This window comes from Xenopus laevis, chromosome 2S, assembly GCF_017654675.1.
Source record: "Xenopus laevis strain J_2021 chromosome 2S, Xenopus_laevis_v10.1, whole genome shotgun sequence".
Classification (NCBI taxonomy): Eukaryota; Metazoa; Chordata; class Amphibia; order Anura; family Pipidae; genus Xenopus; species Xenopus laevis.
This window is the reverse complement of record NC_054374.1, coordinates 157,811,376-157,833,028: the sequence shown is the minus strand read 5'-3', so window position 1 is coordinate 157,833,028 and position 21,653 is coordinate 157,811,376. Positions and strand designations below refer to the sequence as shown.

The 21,653-nt window shown below is 39.3% G+C and overlaps 1 protein-coding gene across 5 annotated transcripts in view; it reads left to right on the top strand.

Moving 5' to 3' along the window:
* fat3.S (FAT atypical cadherin 3 S homeolog) overlaps window positions 1–21,653 on the top strand; it is a 304,473-nt gene that overhangs the window by 254,098 nt on the left and 28,722 nt on the right. For all 5 annotated transcript variants that reach the window (XM_041584587.1, XM_041584586.1, XM_041584585.1 and 2 more), the window contains 6 exons: window positions 4,528–4,917; window positions 6,152–6,366; window positions 8,955–9,092; window positions 10,123–10,266; window positions 13,223–13,420; window positions 13,590–14,388. In XM_041584587.1, coding sequence (XP_041440521.1) covers window positions 4,528–4,917; window positions 6,152–6,366; window positions 8,955–9,092; window positions 10,123–10,266; window positions 13,223–13,420; window positions 13,590–14,388 — 1,884 coding nt within the window. The remainder of the gene's footprint in view (window positions 1–4,527; window positions 4,918–6,151; window positions 6,367–8,954; window positions 9,093–10,122; window positions 10,267–13,222; window positions 13,421–13,589; window positions 14,389–21,653) is intronic.

Here is a 21,653-nt window from a genome sequence, read left to right as displayed (position 1 = left end):
ATACTGAAGCCATAGATGTGTAGCTTGTGGCTGATTTAAGCCATATTACCCTTCCATATGGGCATCTATGGCAAGAAGGGATGGGCCAGATGCAAGTTTGGCAATTTTTGTTTGTGATTTTGTTTCGCCAGGAGAAAAATATATTTCCATTGATTGCAGTGCATTTGGCTTGAAAAAACCTCCCATGTGGACTCCTAAGCATTTGGGAAAATATTATGATTTTTTCTGTAGTTTTGCAGTTTCGCTTGTCCCTAATGGCAAGTCCTATGTATATAGGGGTAAATTTATCAAAGAGTGAAGTTCTGCCACTAGAGTGAAATTCCGCCACTAGAGTGAAATTCCGCAGCTCTCAATTCATTTCTATGGGATTTTGAAAGGCGTATTTATCAATGTGTGAAAGTGAAAGTTCGGAGAGTGGCGGAATTTTACTCTAGTGGCGGAACTTCACTATTAACTTCACTCTTTGATAAATATACCCCATAGCGCAGTGAACCCCAACCATTGGCTTGTGAGCAACATGCTGCTCTCCACTTCCATTGATGTTACTATGACGCCCCTGGGATCAAGTGCCCACTTTAAAATTCCTGACTTAAATTTAAGTTTTGGAGACATAAAGACACTTAACTCAACGAGAATTTCCTGCAGGCTAGCAGTCCTCATGGGTCTATCAGTTAGCCTGTCACAGCCTTTATTTGGCATCCCCAAGGATTTTTTTTCTTGCTTGCTTGTGTGTGATAGTTTTTACATTTGAGTGTAGCTCACAGGTAAAAAAAAAAAAAAAAGATTGGGGACCCTTGCCCCAGTGAATAAAGGATTATCAGTCCTGATTGAAATTTTTAATTTGTCGGCCAAAAGGAAGAAGAAACAACGTTCAGCCATACACCTGTACGTTACTCTCCTGCTTGGCATGCGTGTCAATTGGTCAGGTACTACATGGGTTGTCCCATGTATCGTCAAGAGCTACGCCTCATATAAATGATCCAATACAAGCCATAATGCATTTGCGAGTGATACATAAACTATTCAACAAAAAATAAACCTGCCCCCCAATCTTTTGATTCCAAGAGTCACCTGGATTTAAACCGCTGGTAGGGGATGAAAACAGGCTTGGTTGAGGAATAATGGAGTAGAAAGAGCAACTCTTGGGCATGGTATAAACTAGTCAACAAAAACAATCTTGATCTCCAGTCTTGGTTTTCCAAGAGTCACCTGAATTTAAACCATTGGTAGTGGAGGAATAATGAGGTAGATTGTCCAGTCTTGGGCATGGTATAAACTTGTCAACAAAAACAATCCTGACCCTTAATCTTGGGTTTCAGAGAGTCACCTGGATTTTAACAGCTGGTAGGGGAGGAACACAGTCTTGGTTGAGGAATAATGGGGTAGAAAGAGCAAGTCTTGAGCATGGCCAAAAATCTGATTTGGTTCCAAGGAGGTGGACATGTTTCTAAAAGCAAAACACACAGATCTGAGAAACATAAACTATACAGAAGCATACATATACACATTTTTTCATTATGTTTATTAACAGTTTAGCCTGATAACCCCATTATTTATTATCCTACCTACTAGCCAACCTTAGAAGGCAAAGTCTGAATTTCCCATAGCTCAGTTTTTTATTGTTGAGCCATGACAAAACCCAGCTGCCTCTGGGAATAAAAGCTCCATGTGAATATTAATCTTACGGTGCCAAAATCTCTTCTAAAAAAAGTATTTTTTTTGGTTCACAGTTCGCACTCACATTCAGCAGATAATTGTTGATTTTATGCACCTACTCCGGAGAAGCTAAGGAATGTCTCACCTTACAAAGCCACAATATGCAATTTACTAAAATTGTGACACCAATTAAATTATCGGATGGAGCCGGTATGTGATGTTGTTATAGCTTTCAGCTTTAATTAGCACCGAAACAGCTAAGTCAGTGTGGGAGAGGCACGCACACATGAGCCTCCTTCCCTTTACATTTCATTAGTTTAGGCTGCCTTAGCATGCACATCTACATTACAAAGCATTGGGGTAGAGCAAATAAATTCTTTGCTAAATCTGCCAGAAATTCTTATCAGAGAGAGAAAATCTTTGTCAGTCGGAAACGTGGTTGATAAGTGAAGTCTGGTGTAAAGTTTTGGGATACAGACTTGTTTCATGGATTCGTAATGTTTGTAAGACAAGCAAGTTCATTCTGAAAAAGAAATTTAAGTTGTATAAATTTATCATTAGAAAAACATGTTACTCTTGATCCTTCTACTCAAGGGAGCTGCCATAATTGCTTGTTTGTTTTAGATTTCATGTCCTGGCATAATCAGTAGGCGGGACCCATGTTGTATTAAAGTACTTATACAGGTATGGGAACCGTTATCCAGAAACCTGTTATCCAAGAAGCTCAGAGTTATGGGAAGGCCATTCCCCACTTAATTGTATCCAAATAATCCAATTTTTTAAAAATTTCCTTTTTCTCTATAATAATAATACAGGTACGGGACCTGTTATCCAGACATGGGCCTTTAAGGATAACATATTGTTCCATAACTTGGATCTTCATGCCTTAAGTCTACTAGAAAATCATGTAAACGTTAAATAAACCCAATAGGCTGGTTTAGCTTCCTATAAAGATTATATCGAAGTTGGGATCAGGAACAAGCTACTGTTTTATTATTACAGAGAAAAAAGGAAATCATTTTTAAAATTTTGGATTATTTGGATAAAATAGAGTCTATGGGAGACGGCCTTTGCGTAATTTGGAGCTTTTTGGCTAACGGGTTTCAAGATTACAGATCCCATACCTGTAACACAGTAGCTTACAATTGTTCCCAGCCAGATATAATGAATTTTTATTGGAAATGTTAAAGGGATACTGTCATGGGAAAAAAAAAATTTTTCAAAATGAATCAGTTAATATTGCTGCTCCAGCAGAATTCTGCACTGAAATCCATTTCTCAAAAGAGCAAACAGATATTTTTATATTCAATTTTGAAATCTGACATGGGGCTAGACATATTGTCAATTTCCCAGCTGCCCCAAGTCATGTGACTTGTGCTCTGATAAACTTCAATCACTCTTTACTGCTGTACTGCAAGTTGGAGTGATATCACCCCCTCCCTTTCCCCCCCAGCAGCCAAACAAAAGAACAATGGGAAGGTAACCAGATAGCAGCTCCCTAACACAAGATAACAGCTGCCTGGTAGATCTAAGAACAACACTCAATAGTAAAATCCAGGTCCCACTGAGACACATTCAGTTACATTGAGTAGGAAAAACAGCAGCCTGCCAGAAAGCATTTCTCTCCTAAAGTGCAGGCACAAGTCACATGACTGGGGGCAGCTGGGAAATTGACAAAATGTCTAGCCCCATGTCAGATTTCAAAATTGAATATAAAAAAATCTGTTTGTTCTTTTGAGAAATGGATTTCAGAGCAGAATAACATGTTTTCCGATGACAGAATGCCTTTAAAATTTTTTTTAGTAGACTTAAGATATAAAGATCCAAATTAGGAAAGATCCATTATCTGGAAAACCCCAGGTCCCAAGCCTTCTGTATAACAGGTCCCATACCTGCACTACTAATTCTAGTTAATGGCAAAGGGTCTATTAAACAGAAGTTTGGCCGGGTAACAGGCAGATTTAAAGGTCCCACGGGGTCTACATAGGCCCTGATTGTTGGCTTGTGATTCAAATAATCAGATTACTGCAGCTTGACCAAAGTGTAGATATATCTCCTTGTTTGGTAACCATACATGCCAATCGTTACATGTTTTGGCTTTTAAATTAAATACACTCAATGGAAAACTGGGATTCTATAGTCCTACACTCTCCACAATGGGGCACAGAAATAGACACAGAAATTCATTAGTGAAATGCGCTAAGTACCCATTTGCCAGTTGCTATGTGAACTAAGTAGATGGTACAACATGCTCTGGTACAAGAGAGCCCTATGTATTACTGCTGCATTCAGCAGGTACCAAGTCTAGAGATCCCTTTGCATCTTCCACCAAGAGGCAGTCCTACTTGTGCCTGTTGAATTGCACTTTCAGGAATGACCAATCACCACCTCAGCTTCTGTAGCTCAAAGACCCTAGACTGTTGCACTGTTCTTTCTCAACCAATGAAACAGTGAAGGTCATGCTACTGCAGATAACTGATTATCAGTGGATGCAAATGCAATAGTTGATAGGAAGGACTTCCCTGAAAATATATGATTGTGATAAAGTGTAATGTGGCATTTCATCTTGTTGGTGTTACTGTGTCATTTGTAGATGTGCATTTATTAAAAGTAGAAGAGTAAAGTAAACCTTGAGCCCTCTAAAAATCAATTTGTTGCTAGACAATGTTGGGATTGTATTTTTGTAAAATTAAAGAAAAATAAAATTCCCTTCTCTTTTTCACGAAATACAGGGATGGTCCTTTATATTTTTGTTGGATGGAAAAACCTCTTATGAGTGCTCAGTATTCTGCTTGCTTATTGCTTGGAAGAAAAGCCTTCAGGTCTGGAATTAAAGTGAATTTATGGTTTATTTTTCTCTTTCTTTTTCAGGAATAAACAGAAAGGTTGTATATTCTCTAGTGGACTCAGCCGATGGCCATTTCACCATAGACATGTCATCTGGAATCATCATTTTAGAGCAACCCCTTGATCGGGAATTACAGTCTTCTTATAACATTACAGTAAAAGCTTCAGATCTGAGCCCTGTCTTGACCTTGTCTTCTCTTGCCTTTGTGACGATAACAGTCCTGGATGTTAATGACAACCCTCCTATATTTGAACGGAGAGACTATTGGGTCACCGTTCCAGAAGATACCACTCTCGGCACCAAAGTGCTGTCTGTTTTTGCTGTAAGCAAAGATATTGGAACAAATGCCGAAATAGTGTATAGCATTAGGTCTGGAAATGAGCACGCAAAGTTCTTCATCAACCCAAAAACAGGTTAGTGGCAGATATCCTCATATTGTTCCAAAATATTTACATTTCTTTCTCTATTTTTCCATTTATTTTTGGATGTATTTTTTGTTTCTTCTCCAGAATTCTACTGCAGGTCAAACAGATTCAAAGTTTTGAAAGGTCTCCATATAGGTAGAGAGTGTTTCCATAGTAACTATTACAGTTGGGGTCATTTACACCCAGAAGTGCAATGGCCATGTTTTACCCCCGTAATGCATACATTTTTCCCCAGAATCCCATTCTCATTGCACTGACTTGGGGGACTTGCATCTGACTCAATTGTGGACGATGCATTCAAATAAGTGCAATTGTGCTTGCATTTCGTCATCGGACACAAGGCACAGACACCTATCATTTCCGGTTTTCAGAGTGAGAGTGGTTCAAGCAGCCCATTTCATTGCATTTCATCCTATTGACTTTGGCACAGAGTGCTGAGAGAACCCTGGAGCTTCTGCCAAGTCCAGAGGTGGCAGAAACTCCAGGGTTCCATTAGCTCAAATTAGAGTCAAATGAAATGGAAGAACTCAATTGATCACAACTGTACAGATTTGCAAGGATCATGGATAGACACAATTTCCTTTAACAATTGACTGCAGGAACATTAGAGCAACTGCAATAGTAGACTTAAATTAATCTAATTACATTTTGGTAACCTAAATCCCCTACATAACGAAGGTTCACTCTTTGATTACCTACATATAGACCATGAAAGACCATGTTAGGACCAAAACGTTGACAGAAGAATAATCGGTTCATCTGTATAAGATATATGAGTGCTACTGGTTCTATGAAATGCATGGCTCTCAAACTCCAAGCAACTTAATGTGTGGTGGTTATGGGAAATTTTGCCTATACATATTCAACTGGCAGTTGGTCAAATCACCAGGTGAGATTCTTCAACCTACATGGGACAATGGGATATCTGGTTGAAGAGATCTTCAAAATGTTCCATCACAAGCAATTCTAGTTTGGTTATTGATTCCATTTGGTCTTACACATGGATTAACATTCTGCCACTTGAAGACAAAAGAAAAAGACCAAATTGCCAAATAATATTGACCCATCTGCAGTTGCCTCACTCTCAAGCAAGAACATGTCCTTGTTTACCTCTCTGTTTGTACAAATATTGCTGTATCATGTGAAAGTACTGTTCTATGGAACAATGATTTTATCACTTTATAGTTATTTGTTATTACCAAGTTTTTCTTTTTTCCCCCAGGAGCCATTTTAGTGGTTAATACTCTGGACTATGAAAACTGCAAGCATTTTTATCTGGTAGTTGAGGCCACAGATGGAGGATCTCCCCCACTCAGTGCCGTTACGACAGTGAACGTCAATTTAACCGATGTTAATGACAATGCGCCCGTGTTCAGCCAAGAGGTTTATAGTGCAGTCATAAGTGAGGATGCTTCTGTTGGGGATTCTGTAATTATGGTCAGTGTAGCAATGTCTAATGCTTTATTTTATTTCATTGCATAGTGTAATTTAAGGGTTTTTTTTTTTTTGGTGTTTTAATTGCTTTTTTGCTATTTACTTCCCTCACGGAGGGTCGCCAACGCCATGCTTCTACTCTTTATAAGGTCAATTTATTTTAATATTAATATCATGGAAGGAGGCTGAACATGTATTTGTATCTTTAACGTTGGCATATAAAATATAATGAAAGCTTTTCACTGAATTATTGCTTTCAGAGGAGGAAATTGCATTGATACCAAAAAAAAATGTACTTAACCAATTTCATCCGCGAGTGCTTGTAAAATACTCGGAAGCATCATTCATGCCGAGTGTGTACATAGCAAATAGAACTTCCAGCATCTGCCTGTGTATCTTCAGAAGACAATGTCAGCTCTTGACAATCCTGACTAGTGATGGGCAAATTTCTCCTGTTTCACAGAAATTTCGCCAAAAATTCACGAAAAATCTTGAAATCGGAAAGTATACCTGTATAAAAAAAATCGTGAAATTTGAAGGTTTTCACAAGGAAAATCATGAAATTCAAACATTTTCACGAAAAAATCTTGAAATTTGAAAGTGAAATTCGCCACAAATTCATGCCAAGCAAATTTATTCGCCCATCCCTAATCCTGATGAGTTTTATATGAATGTTCACCCTTCTGGAACTATTATATTGGTGAGGGGGGTTAGAGTTTGGGTAAGGGTAATTGACCGAATGTTGCACCTAGTAAGGTGAGCTTCGAACTAAGAAGTTTTTCATGAAATGATCACTGATCGCTGTTTTATACATATGGTAGAAATTCTGAGCTTAGAGGTAAGTAGATTCAGGAATAGTAGGCAATACATCCTGATGGAAGCAGAAAAAAATTACCTAGTCCCATAACATTCCACCTAAACTTCTTGGCCAATCAGCCCATAGGCTGAAACGTATGGAATTCAGATGAGGCACCGCTCGTACACCCTGGCCTTCTGGAATGGACGCCTGGTGTACAGTGATGATAGGATCGGCACCCTCCTAATCAGACAACTCCAAGAGATTCACTGGCACTCAAAGGCTGGTGCAAGCAGGGAAGAACCCTTGCGTGTTTATTTGCAGTTGTGCTTGCACCAGCTTTGAATGCCAGTGAATCTTTTGGAGTTGTCTGAAACATATGGGTCCTAGGTGGAGCCACGCACAGTATGGCTACCTTTCTATGGCATCAATTTATTATTATTATTATTATTATTATTAATAACATGTATTTATATAGCGCCAACATATTGCGTAGCACTGTAAAGTAAATGTGATTATATAACTAATTCACATGAATTATAAACATACAACATATGGAGTTACAAACATCACAATCAATACCGGTACAAAAGGTGAGGATGGCCCTATGCATAGGCAAAAATCCAAAGATATATTCCCAGTCAATACTTTCAAAGTTAAAAAGTCACTCTTTATTTAGCATAAATATTAAAAAGTAGGCATACAGACCAATTGATGCTCCGGAATATATCTTTGGATTTTTGATTTGGGTGCCCTTTGGAGTTGGGGGCTATATTCCAGCATTTTTGGCCTTTTTTCGACAGGCCTGTGTAGACTGCAGCAGCTGAGCAACAAGTGTTTGTTTTTTTTTTGGCCTATGCAAAGGCATACACTCTAAAGGGAAGGGAGTAATACACAAGGTGTGGGAGTGGGCAAGATCGAATTAAGTGGGTGAGAAATGTGTTACTGTATGTGGTGTTGCGTTTGGTAGTTAAGCAGAGTGAGGGTAGGCTTCTCGAAAGAAGTGCGTTTTAAGAGATTTCTTAAAAGCAGAAAGGTTCCAGAGGAGGGGTGCAGCCCTTGCAAAGTCTTGAATGCGAGCGTGTGAGGAGGTAATGAGTGAAGAGTTGAGTAGCAGGTCAGTAGAGGAGCATGGTAAGCGGTTGGGTGAGTATAAAGAGATGAGTTCAGAGATGTAGGGTGGGGCAGAGTTATGAAGTGCTTTGAATGTCAGGGTCATTAATTTGAATTTGATTCTGAAAGGTAATGGAAGCCAGTGCAGGGATTGACAGAATGGTGAGGCAGAGGAGGAGCGGTTGCTGAGGTGTATGAGCCTCGCAGCAGTGTTCATTATGGACTGGAGAGGTGACAGTCTCTGGAGGGGAAGGCCAATTAAAAGAGAGTTACAGTAGTCTAGACGTGATATGGTAGTTTAGGAGTTCCTGATTATAGGTCATTTAACCTATCTTTGATCAATCATTTGCTTACTTTGGCAAGACTCCCCTTCACTTTCCTATCTGTCGATTTACCAACTGTCTGATCAGTTCCCAAACTGACTGATAACAATAGTATATATCAGTTGTGGTTGACATTCATACACATACCAATTATTATACAAGATCAAGTTTCCTACAATATTATTGATCTGTGTATGGCCAGTTTAACAACTTCAGTGAGCTATTTCAACAATCCTATGGCGTGGAAGCAATAACGCTCTGCCAAGGGGTCGTCAACTTTTGAATGTATTATGTTGTATTATGTTGCCCTTTCCTATGTTATAATGTAAATCTTACTGTACATTTTTGCTTTTATGCAGGTGTTTGCCGAAGACCTGGATAGCCCTCCAAATGGGCGAATTAGCTTTTCAATTGTAAACGGTGATCAAGATAATGAGTTCATGGTTGATTCGATTGTGGGTCTCATCAAGGTTAGGGACAAACTGGATAGAGAAAAGGTAATGACCATAATCCAGACAGGATAATTAAATAAAACAAAGTAATAAATATATTACAACTTTACAGTTGTTGAAGCTGATAAAATGGATAGTGTATCACTCAGTCTAAAGACTTTCTTCCTTAGAAGGGAATTAAACAAAAATTATACCCTTGTTGGTTGCTTTCTTGGCACTCTAAAATTTCAGGTTATGGGCCCATAGGAAATGAACCTTGAAGTATAATATATTCATAGGGCCAGCTTGTTGACCAAATTGTCTAATTTGGCAACCAGCTTCTTTTCCATCATAATTGTTCTAGCCTCCCATGCCCACCTATTAGAAAGTGGCCTACACAGACAAAAAGCATCACCTGAACCCCAATAAATAAAGGTTTGTTAGCACTCACATCAATTCCTTTGGACTACAACAAATGAAGACCTAATATAATGAGCACACTTCTACAATGGGTCATGTCTATTGTAATGGAAACAGTTGCTTACACCTTTACTCTTGTGAAGGTTTAATCACCATTACTAAATGATCCATACCTTTCATTTTATTTAAATGGAAGGGCAGGTCGGGAAGGGCACCTGGGTTGCATTTTACAGGCTGACCCTTAAGTCAATCCAATTGCCTAAAAAAATGGCACAAGTATATAATTTAATGGCATGGTTTATGGAACCTTGTTTTTTTTTTTTTTTATAACACTAAAGGAAATCAGCAGTAGATTATGCCAGTATTCTGCCTGCTCTGGAATGCCATGATCTCATAAATAGTGACCTTAAGGGTCCACCAAGTGGGACTTTCTTCCAACACCGCTTCTTAGTTGTTTCTGGAGTCATGTACCTTGAATATCAATATCCACTGTTTCTCTGTTAAATAATATGACACAGCCAAGGTATTATTCTCACTGGTAGGAATACACAGACAGGCAGTATAAATATCGCAGTGTTTGCTGATACAAGTTTACCTGGAGAATTCATTAAGTGATGGTATGTTTCTTTGGGCCATAATTGCCTCTTCCGCTCACAATTGACATTTTTCTTTACAGGTATCTGGTTACTCGCTTCTCGTTCAGGCAAAAGATAGCGGCGTCCCTCCATTGTCATCAACGGTGACTGTGAATATAGACATTTCGGATGTTAATGATAACAGTCCTCAGTTTACCCCAGCCAATTACAGCGCAGTTATCCAGGTCAGTGGGATGTGTGCTTCTGTCAGATGAAATGTTACTTCCGGGATTAATTGTCAAATAGAATTATTATTAATCTTGTAGGCCTTCGAAAACATTGGGAAGGGTTTACTGAGAGTGCAGGGAAGTTATGGATTTGAATACTGAACCCATTATTAATGGAAGATACAACAGATAGTGTCAAGAACGAGGTGGAAGGTTTGTTGATAGTCATACTTGTTCTTGGTATAAAGTTATATTATATAAAACAAAAAACATACAGTATAAGTGTCAAGGGTGAGGTTAGGGGGCGCTGTGGAGGCAGATGAGGGAAGGGTGAGTCCTTGAGGCAGGAGCTGTATGTGCCTACGGGCCACAGAAAGGGAAGGGCAGGAACAGGGTGACGAGGGCAAAGTGTCAGAACTGGACTGGACAGGATTAAGAACAGGACAGGACGAAGAGGGTGTAGCAGAAACAGGAGCAGACTGGATCAGATAGGACAGAGCAAGTGTAGAACAGGAACAAAGACTGGAGCAGGAACAAGGACTGGAGCAGGAACAAGGACTGGATAGCAGGAGAAACAAGGTCAAGCAAGGCAAAGTCAGGACATAGCAGACAAGGCAAGGATCGGAGCAAGGTACAGAGCAAGGTTCAGACTAGGCCAGGAAAAAAAGGGCAATGCCACACTGCTAAGGAAGGCCAATGATCAGGCATTGAGGGTGAGAGGGCTGGCTTTATATAGGGCAGGTTCAGCCCTGATTGGCTGACCCCAACTCACCAATCAGGCTGCTGCTGGGCTAGGGCTGCAAAGGCCAGGTACTCACCTGGCCCAAAGGTTAAGGCACAGAGCCAGAAACCCAAAGTTTCCTGGCTCGAATCCCAGCAGAGCCTGACAATAAGCCCCATTTATGAAAACACTTGAAATGTGATAGGAACTAAAGAGCAAAGTGCCTTGTTTTTTATTGCTGAACCTCAAAACTCAATCACTAACTTGTAGCCGAAGCAGTGAAAATGTGTTTTTTTCCTGAAAGGTAAAATCAAGTGGTTGATGTTAGGTTGAACGCCAGTAATGGTGTCTGGCCCAGGGTAGCAAAATATTCAATTTCCTCTGTGTATATGATTGATCACATCAGATATGTAAGATAAAGAGCTGGCTGCCGGCCATAGAGATTATGGGCAAATAAACAGAAACTCTGGCGAATAGACCTCTTCCGAGATAGACACAACCTTGGCTGTGAAAATGAATGAGATTGTCATCTTCCCTGCAAAACAGGATCAGATAGTGCTCGCTTTTGTTATGGAGAAATGACATTTACTTGGTGTTATTTGGCAATTAGGAATAGATCTAAAATCAGCGCATACCAAATAAATCAGAACCCATCAAACCATCTGAGAGATGATTACATTTGTTCACCAGTTCTTTCATTGCCGTTAATAAGTTGCCTCGGCTTTTGTCATGGCTGCCAGACTCCAACTGCTGTTAAATACAAAACTCAAAAAGCTACTATTTCTTGTTATTATTGTAACTGATCTTATAATTGTTAATCTGCACATCTTTATTTATAGTGCTGGTTGACCGTATACCTTCTGACTTTCGGAAACTTTGTTCTCATTCTCTAAGTTGTACATGCAGAATTTAAAGACTTAGTCTTAGACATGACAATATTTATGTATATAAAATTCCCACTAATACTATAGGCATCATCTCTCCCTACTATACCTGCTATCCCACAGCCACACTCCCTTCCCAGAGACTATTATCCACTGTTACTATAGACACCATCTCTCCCTACTATACCTGCTATCCTACAGTCACACTCCCTTCCCAGAGACTATTATCCACTGTTACTATAGACACCATCTCTCCCTACTATACCTGCTATCCCACAGTCACACTCCCTTCCCAGAGACTATTATCCACTGTTACTATAGACACCATCTCTCCCTACTATACCTGCTATCCTACAGTCACACTCCCTTCCCAGAGACTATTATCCACTGTTACTATAGACACCATCTCTCCCTACTATACCTGCTATCCCACAGTCACACTCCCTTCCCAGAGACTATTATCCACTGTTACTATAGACACCAGCTCTCCCTACTATACCTGCTATCCCACAGTCACACTCCCTTCCCAGAGACTACTGTCCACTGTTACTATAGGCACCATCTCTCCCTACTATACCTATTATCTCACAGTCACACTCCCTTCCCAGAGACTATTATCCACTGTTACTATAGGCACCATCTCTCCCTACTATACCTGCTATCCCACAGTCACACTCCCTTCCCAGAGACTATTATCCACTGTTACTATAGGCACCATCTCTCCCTACTATACCTGCTATCCCACAGTCACACTCCCTTCCCAGAGACTATTATCCACTGTTACTATAGGCACCATCTCTCCCTACTATACCTGCTATCCCACAGCCACACTCCCTTCCCAGAGACTATTATCCACTGTTACTATAGGCACCATCTCTCCCTACTATACCTGCTATCCCACAGTCACACTCCCTTCCCAGAGACTATTATCCACTGTTACTATAGGCACCATCTCTCCCTACTATACCTGCTATCCCACAGTCACAATCCCTTCCCAGAGATCATTATCCCCACTTTTTCTAGTATCGCAGCTATCTCAAAGCCACAACCCATTCTCAGAGTCTATTATGCCCACTGCTACTATAGGCAGTGGATACTGTTACTGATATAGACACTACCAATAAAGTCAAGGAGTATATTTGTGTTCAATTGCCAAGATATCTCACCTTATTTCTTCACTATAATTGTCTTTCTGAGTTGTCCAGCAGTGGTGCCCTAAACAGATCCCATTAAAGGGGAAGTAAAGTCTAAAATAGAATAAGGCTAGAAATGCCGTATTTTGTACACTAAACATAAACATGAACTTACTGCACCAGAAGTCTAATTAAACAAATGATTTATATTTTCATATTTTTCAATTGTTGTCTAGGAGAACAAACCAGTTGGAACAAGTATCTTGCAGCTTGTGGTAACAGACAAAGACTCTTTCCACAATGGGCCACCTTATGAATTCTCTATTATAAGCGGCAATGGAGGTGAAGAATTTCTACTGGACCAGAGTGGGGTTTTGCGATCAGCAGTGATTTTCCAACACACCATTTCAGATGAGCATCTTTTATGTGTACAGGTGATGAAAATTTTTTACTTTAGATTTTAAATTTGGTTATGCGATGGGCTAAGATACAGACACATTAGGCCTCGTATTTCATATTGTTTTATTCATTTTTGCAAATTGTTATATGTTTAATCTATAAACTGTGTAAAAGTTTAATTGTATTTCTCTCTGTATTTAATAGGTGAAAGACTCAGGGAAACCAGCCTTGACTTCCCAGTCCTATCTTCATATCAGAGTAATTGAAGAGAGTGTCCATAAACCCTCAGCTATTCCATTGGAGGTTTATATTGTCACCATGGAGGATGACTTTCCAGGGGGTGTCATAGGCAAGATCCATGCCACAGATCAGGATATTTATGATGTGCTCTCCTACAATCTGAAGTCAGAACAGATAAGTTTGTTCAAAGTTAACAATCACGATGGCAAGCTTATTGCTCTTGGGGGACTCGATGGAGGCAAATACACCCTGAACGTCTCGGTGAATGATGGCCGATACCAAGTATCAATAGATGTAACCGTTCACGTGGAACAGTTGAGGCAAGAAATGCTGCAGAATGCAGTTACTATACGTTTTGAGAATATCTCTCCCGAGGACTTTGTTGGGCTCCATATGCATGGATTCCGTCGGACTCTCCGTAATGCCGTCCTCACCCAAAAGGAAGACAGCCTCTATATCATCAGCATTCAGCCCGTGGCCGGCACAAACCAACTTGACATGTTGTTTGCGGTGCAAATGCAAAGCGGGGCCTTTTATAAACCTGCTTATTTGATTCAAAAGCTTTCAAATGCAAGGAGACATCTGGAAAATGTGATCCGTATTTCTGCTATCTTGGAAAAGAATTGCTCTGGATTGGACTGTCAGGAGCAGCACTGCGAGCAGACGCTGTCTATAGATTCCCATTCGTTAATGACGTACAGCACAGCGAGAATTAGTTTCGTCTGTCCGCGATTTTATAGAAATGTGCGCTGCATATGCAATGGTGAGTGATGTTATATGGTGTGTTTTCATCTTTAACTGGCAGATACTCCATAGTTACATAGTTACATAGTTACTTAGTTATATAGTTACTTAGTTATATAGTTACATAGTTATATAGTTATATAGTTACTTAGTTATATAGTTACTTAGTTATATAGTTACATAGTTAAATTGGGTTGAAAAAAGACAAAGTCCATCAAGTTCAACCCCTCCAAATGAAAACCCAGCATCCATACACACACCCCTCCCTACTTTTAATTAAATTCTATATACCCATACCTATACTAACTATAGAGTTTAGTATCACAATAGCCTTTGATATTATGTCTGTCCAAGAAATCATCCAAGTCCCTCTTATAGTCATTAACTGAATCAGCATCACAACATCACCCGGCAGTGCATTCCACAACCTCACTGTCCTGACTGTGAAGAACCCCCTACGTTGCTTCAAATGAAAGTTCTTTTCTTCTAGTCTGAAGGGGAGGCCTCTGGTACGGTGATCCACTTTATGGGTAAAAAGGTCCCCTGCTATTTGTCTATAATGTCCTCTAATGTACTTGTAAAGTCTAATCATGTCCCCTCACAAGCACCTTTTTTCCAGAGAAAACAACCGCAACCTTGACCGTCTCCCCTCATAATTTAAGTCTTCCCTCCCTCTAACCAGTTTAGTTGCACTTAGTCTCTGCACTCTCTCCAGCTCATTTATATCCCTCTTAAGGACTGGAGTCCAAAACTGCCCCCATACTCCAGATGAGGCCTCACCAGGGACCTATAAAGAGACATAATTATGTTTCATCCCTTGAGTAACTCCCAACACACTTCCATTTAGTGTATAACTTGCATTTATATTATTTTCAAAGTACATAACCATGTGTAGATTCTAATAGATAAGGGTGACGATTCGTTTTCTTGAGGGTAGGGTGGGGCTGATATCTTAGCACAGGTATGGGACCTGTTATCCAGAATGTTTGAAGCCGAGGGCTTTCAGGATAATGGATCTTTCTGTAATTTGGATCTTCGTACCTTAAATCTACTAGAAAATTATTTAAACATGAAATAAACCCAATTGGCTGGTTTTGCTTCCAATAAGGATTAATTGTATCTTAGTTGGGATCAAGTGCAAGCTACTGTTTTATTATTACAGAGATAAAGGAAATATCACTTTGAATTATTTGAGAGACAACCTTTCTGTAATTCGGAGCTTTCTGGATAACGGGTTTCCGGATAACGGATTTAACAGACACATTTACTTTTAGTCATTTACTGTTACTTTTATTTAGGTACAATCGACAGAAGAACACACTTAAGGGTAGATTATTATGAAATTATATTATTATGTGTTTTCTAGCTATACATCTCATCTAGGATTTGGGGACAGAACCATTTTTGATGCGACTAAAGTAGTCTCGCCTATAATTGATGTTTTGAACATGATTTAAATATACAGTATCTAGTAGAATTAAATCTAAAGCAACTGGACTTTCTGAATTTTTTGAAGAAAACTCAGAAAGTCCAGCTGCTTTAGACTTTAATTCTACTTGACCTGGATGAATGGAAATCTTCATACACATGATCATTTAAACGTTTGGACCATTGTGCTAAGGATTCAGACATACAATGGATATTTGTTATTTTTAACGAAAAGCCTAAATTACCTTGGTCTTTGATAGGCTTTATTCTATGCCTTAAAGGAGAACTAAAGCCTAACTACAGAAGTACCTAGAAATGTTGTACATTATGTTTTGGGCTTATGTACTAGCCCAAGGCAACTACAGCCCTTTAGCAGTAAAGATCTGTGTCTCCAAAGATGCCCCAGTAGCTCTCCATCTTCTTTTCTGCTGATTCACTGCACATGCTCTGTGCTGCTGTCACTTACTGAGCTTAGGGACCAACTCACAATATACAGTACACATAGAATAGAAATGTCACAATATAAGGCTGATTAGTAATTAATACAGATAATTACTACATGGCAGCACAGAAACCAGTGCAATTAGCATCAGAATTGAATAATCAGCAAACCTGTAGCATCAGCTTATATTACAGCCAGGGAAGCTCATTTTCTGCTGGATAATTAGTGACGAGCCCTAAGCTTAGCTTCTCAACAGCCAATCAGAGCCCACTGAGCATGTGAGTGTCACAGACACTTTCCAAGATGGTGACCCCCTGTGACAAGTTTGAAGTCCTGGATCATTGCTGCTATTGACAAGCTCAAACTTTAGCCTCGTGCAATAAGTTCAGTATATAAAATATGCCATTTTTAGCCACATTCATTTTAAGAGTTTAGTTCTCCTTTAAGCTGGTCATACATTTATCAATAATATTGCTTCATACGATTATTGGCACTTGCATGGTGGCCCACCAATACCAGCTGATATCCATTTACTATTAGAGATGAGCAAAATTGTTTGCCAGGGCGAAAAAGATTATCGTGCAGCAAAATAAAAATTGTTGCACTGCGGGTTTTTTGCTGTTATCGATATTGGAGGATTCGGGGACTGGGCAGATTTGGAATATTTATGTGCCAGTGCATTTTGCATCAACAGGTGAGGAAGTTAAGAGGAGCCACAAGCTCCTCTCTGTGTCTAAAAATACATTGTATTGTATTTCCCAATTAGAACCTAACATAAAATTATTTAAAATACATACAGTATATATATATAACTAACAGAAGTAGTATTGATGATGTTTCATGATGCAGGTGAGGAAATATGAGGCCTCACTGAAAGAACATTAAGATCTATGCGTTATTAGACTACCTCTGGCCTCAGGGCTTCCTGTTGGACGGCATTTACAAAATATTCAACTTGCTCTGTTCAGCAGAAAAAGCCACAGAAAGCAAATATTGCCTTCACAATCCCTAACTGGAATATGTAATGTCCATATAAAGTTGACTTTGGCACACAGAGGGAAACCCAGTTCCAAGTCGGAGTCTTATCTTCCCCACAATTCTCACAGAAGATTCTTTTAACCTACCATGGAATTGGGAGAAACATAAATGTTATGCTTCGGATTCCTGTCCTGCAGGTCTTTATATTTTTAGAAAATCAGTATAAAACAGTGGTAGCTTTCTGGGTTTAATTGCCCATTGCTAGAAAGTTGTAATGAAACACTTTAAAGAATGCTTGGCCCTTAATCAGTGATTCCAGTGTGATGCAGAAGTTCTTTCTTTCTTTCTTTCTTTCTTTCTTTCTTTCTTTCTTTCTTTCTTTCTTTCTTTCTTCTTTAACATTCTTTTTTTTAAAGCAATATGCTTTTTGTGTTTCTGTCTTAGTTTTACATTCATTATGCTGTAGGTAAGAGTAGGCTACTAAAACAATCTCCTTCTTTTATTAGGTAGAACATGTATTGAGAGGCATAGGGGTTTTCACTCAGTAATGCAACTCCTGGTCTCAATCTTCTAATTGCACTTCCTGACTATGCTCTGGACTCACCTACATCTTCTATTGAGGGATTCAAAGAATGATCTAGACCAGTGATCCCCAACCAGTGCCTCTTGAGCAACATGTTGCTCACCAACCCCATGGCTGTTGCTCACAGATGCATCAAACAGGTGCTTATTTTTGAATTCCTGACTTGGAGGCAAGTTTTGGTTTCATAAAAACCAGGAGTTCTGCCAAACTGAACCTCCCGTAGGCTGCCAGTCACCTAGGGGCTACCAAATAGCATTGGGACCCCCAGGAACTTTTTCATACTTGTGTTGCTTCCCAACTCATGTTACATTTTAATGTAGTCCACGGGTAAAAATGTTGGGGACCTCTGATCTAGACCCTTAAACTCCCTCACAGATTCACATGGTCATGGGACACTAAACTCTCCTAGACAAGACCAGACAATGAAGGATATCCAATAGAGATTTCTTAGAAATGAAGGACCTGTTTTTATGGGTCCAACTGCTGTGTCAATGAACCCCAAAAAGGTCTAGATGGTCATCTTTAGATATCTAATTTTATTCTGGGGGTTATAACTGTGTGTATATGAATATATTCTCTAACTTCACCAGTTTCTTTAAAACTATCTGCCTAATAAAAACCCCAAAATATTAATGACAGACCAGACAGTTATGGTCAGCAGAGACTTACAATATTATCTATTTCTCAGATATCTAATGTGTTTTGCTCCATTACTTATCCTAACCAGACTGAGGGAGAAATTTCAGAGCAGACTCCAGCAGATTTAAGGAACCGATCAAGGCAAATCTTATTTTGCCGTGAAAGTGCCCTCATAAAGCTGTGTTGGCTTTAAACCCACAGCCACTCTAAGCACACTGTTACATCTTCTAATGAAGTTGAGCAAAGACACATAAAAATATAAATTAACCCTAATCTAGAACATCTTGCTTTGATTTTTCCCACATGCCACAGATGGACTGCATTCAGAAGAATAAAATGCAGGTCATTGAATTCTACTTAGAGCGTAAAGTTGTGCAGATTGTTTCTTTATGGTGTTGTGCCTGGTGCTGAAATGACTTGCCTGCTCACATCTGCTTCATACACAATATGATATTGTGATGTTTATTTTGGTTCTGTATTTTGAGTAATTATTGCTAGTGTTGCCATGCTCTACCCTATACGCGTTCATCAAAATTATAATTTCATTATGAGAAACCGGAATGAAACAATAGAAAGTCAATGATTTGACAGCAGACAGTCCAATTATCCAAAATCCAGAAATAACTACAGTGTCCCGAAATCACCTTGCACAAAACTCCCAGGTTGACAGTTGGGTAGCTACAACATGTTCCTTATTTTTATAACTGTGGGCCTGAACATCTCCTAGAACATGTATATATTTTACGTTTTCGGACTAATTTTTGTAAATGGGTGGCCTTTCCAGGAAGGCAAGTGGTTAGGACAGTCATGGCTGTGTGGATTCAGTTGGGCATGTTAACCGGTAAATCTGTTTTGGGTCTCCTCCTGTGTATTAGTCAACTCACATTTTCTCTAGTGTAATCCTTGATCTGTATTATAATGGGATTGTTTCCACGATTGGCCATTGCTTCATCAGCATCATTAAGAAAATACATATAGGGCACCTAATTTAAAGACCTACCAACAGACATCATTTAGTTGGGGGTTACATTTTTATGCCGTACTAAAGCTCTTCTTCATGGCCTCAGTGCTTGGCGTGTCTTTAGAATTCCATTTCTGGATCTTTCTTCTAAAGGTCTTTGGGTTCATAGATAAAGACTTGAACTCTGGCTCTGGCTTGCAGCAGTGTATGGAAGCCTCTTTACCTTCCTGCACCCCAGGTGATAATGTGAGGAGGCCCTAGAGTCCTATATCAGCTTTATGTAAGGATGAATGATTATAGATCAGAACCATGCACACAATATGTATAATTATCAGGAATTGAAGCCCAAGTAGGACCAATGTAGAACCATTTGGCTCTTCAACTAATGAAGAAGTATAAATTGCAGCAACCCCAACACTGACCATAAATGTTGTTCTTCTTCACATGCTATTGCCGTCCTACTGTCCCCCCATTGTTTCTATCTAAAGCTGCAGGGCCCCACTTTTTACATCTTTGTGATATATATTATGTTGCCCTTTTTATTTATAACACAAAGAAACCCCAGGTCAATCTCTGACGGAGGCTTTATCCCGTGCTCATTTCGGATTTAGCTTTAAATGAGCCCATTTCTCTAATCCATCCAGAGAGTTTTATTCTCAAGGCAGAAATCTAAGTAGAAAACCTCAGCCTGTCAGCCCCTGAAGTACTCACTAAAGACCTCAACTGGATTGGTAACTGAACCATGTCATTTCTGAAAACAGTAATTTCCCCATTTCCAAAGAAAATATATCTTTCATTGTAATATGAGGCCACCCTTGTGCTATAATGGCACTTATTTCCATTTAAATACCACGGTAGCTTTCCTTCTCAACTGTTGTAATTGATTATACAGTAACTTGTAAATATCCCTGCCAGATGGCACTCATTTGAGTAAATGATCGACTGTATATTTTTCCCTTTTAACATGGCTGACTGCAGTTTATGTATTTTACCTGTTGGAAATTTAATTTTTTGGGAGAAACGTTCAACATAAAATAAACCATTCTTGCTTTTAAAATCGGCTGCACAGAAAACACCAATTAACTCTTGTTGGACTGAAAGCAATTCAAGGGTAACCTCGAATTATTGCTTCCGGCTGATGCAAATGACAGCTGCCAATATGTTCTTCCAAATGGTGGCGTTTGTTTATATTGAGCTTCTTCCTTCTGGCCCTTCGGTTGGATTAGATACAAGTTGGCATCGTGGATTGTATTTCTTCAATGGAGGGCTGGGGTCCTGGTTTGATCTGACCAAGGCATGGGGTTGCAAGGGCTCATCTATGATTCAATTTGCACCTGTTAAAGGGTAACTAATGGTTAAAACTCTGGGAGGTGTGCAGCCTATTGTCAAATCACTAACCCTGTGGCCCAAGGTACTTTCCTTTAGGGATCTGCCTCTCCATGTATTACTCAAAATACAACTCAATAAATGTATTACACAGTTTTGGGGTGCAGAGAAGGAAGGCAGTCCTTTAAGTTTAAATATTACCTCGTGGAGAGTCGGAGGCGTGAACTACTGTTAACAACTATTTGTAAAGGAGAAAAAGATAGTAAAATCCCCCACACTCTCAATTAAATTAAATTAATTTTCTAAATTCTATCGTGAACCAATCAATTGATAAATATAAAGTGCTTGCGCTGATAGCAGAAACTTGCTTGGTTAATTAAAACCTTCTAATGAGTTCAATTAAATATTCAGCAATTAACAAACAACATGTTCAGAAAAGCATGGCGTTGCTTTTTCTGTAGATTAAAAATAGCTGGTGCCAACTTGTTGATTTGTATACTGAGTCTATAGACAAAAGATTCAAAATGCCAATAAGTTATAAAGTGCAAGTGCTAACTTAATTGCAGTCACCGACTGCGTGTGGTTCAAAATAAAAAATTTATGCAAGTACTTGTGCATTATATGATCAAAAGGTAATTCATTAACAAAATTAGTTAAGACAAAGGAGCCAGGACCGTCATTCAAGGAAAATTAAGTAGGAAAAGGAAAATAGTTTAGAGGTGGAGAAGTCCCAAAGAAACTGTTGCCTATTGGACCTGGATGCCCTGGGACCCCACACGGGGAGAAAGTAGTACACTGAGGACTGTGATCTCGTATATTACATAACCTATCTCATTGAAAGAGCTAAAATATCTTAAAAAAACACAAATCCACCAGTGCCATATAAAAACAGAGAATAAAGGAAAATGAATGCGGTTCCCTGGACCA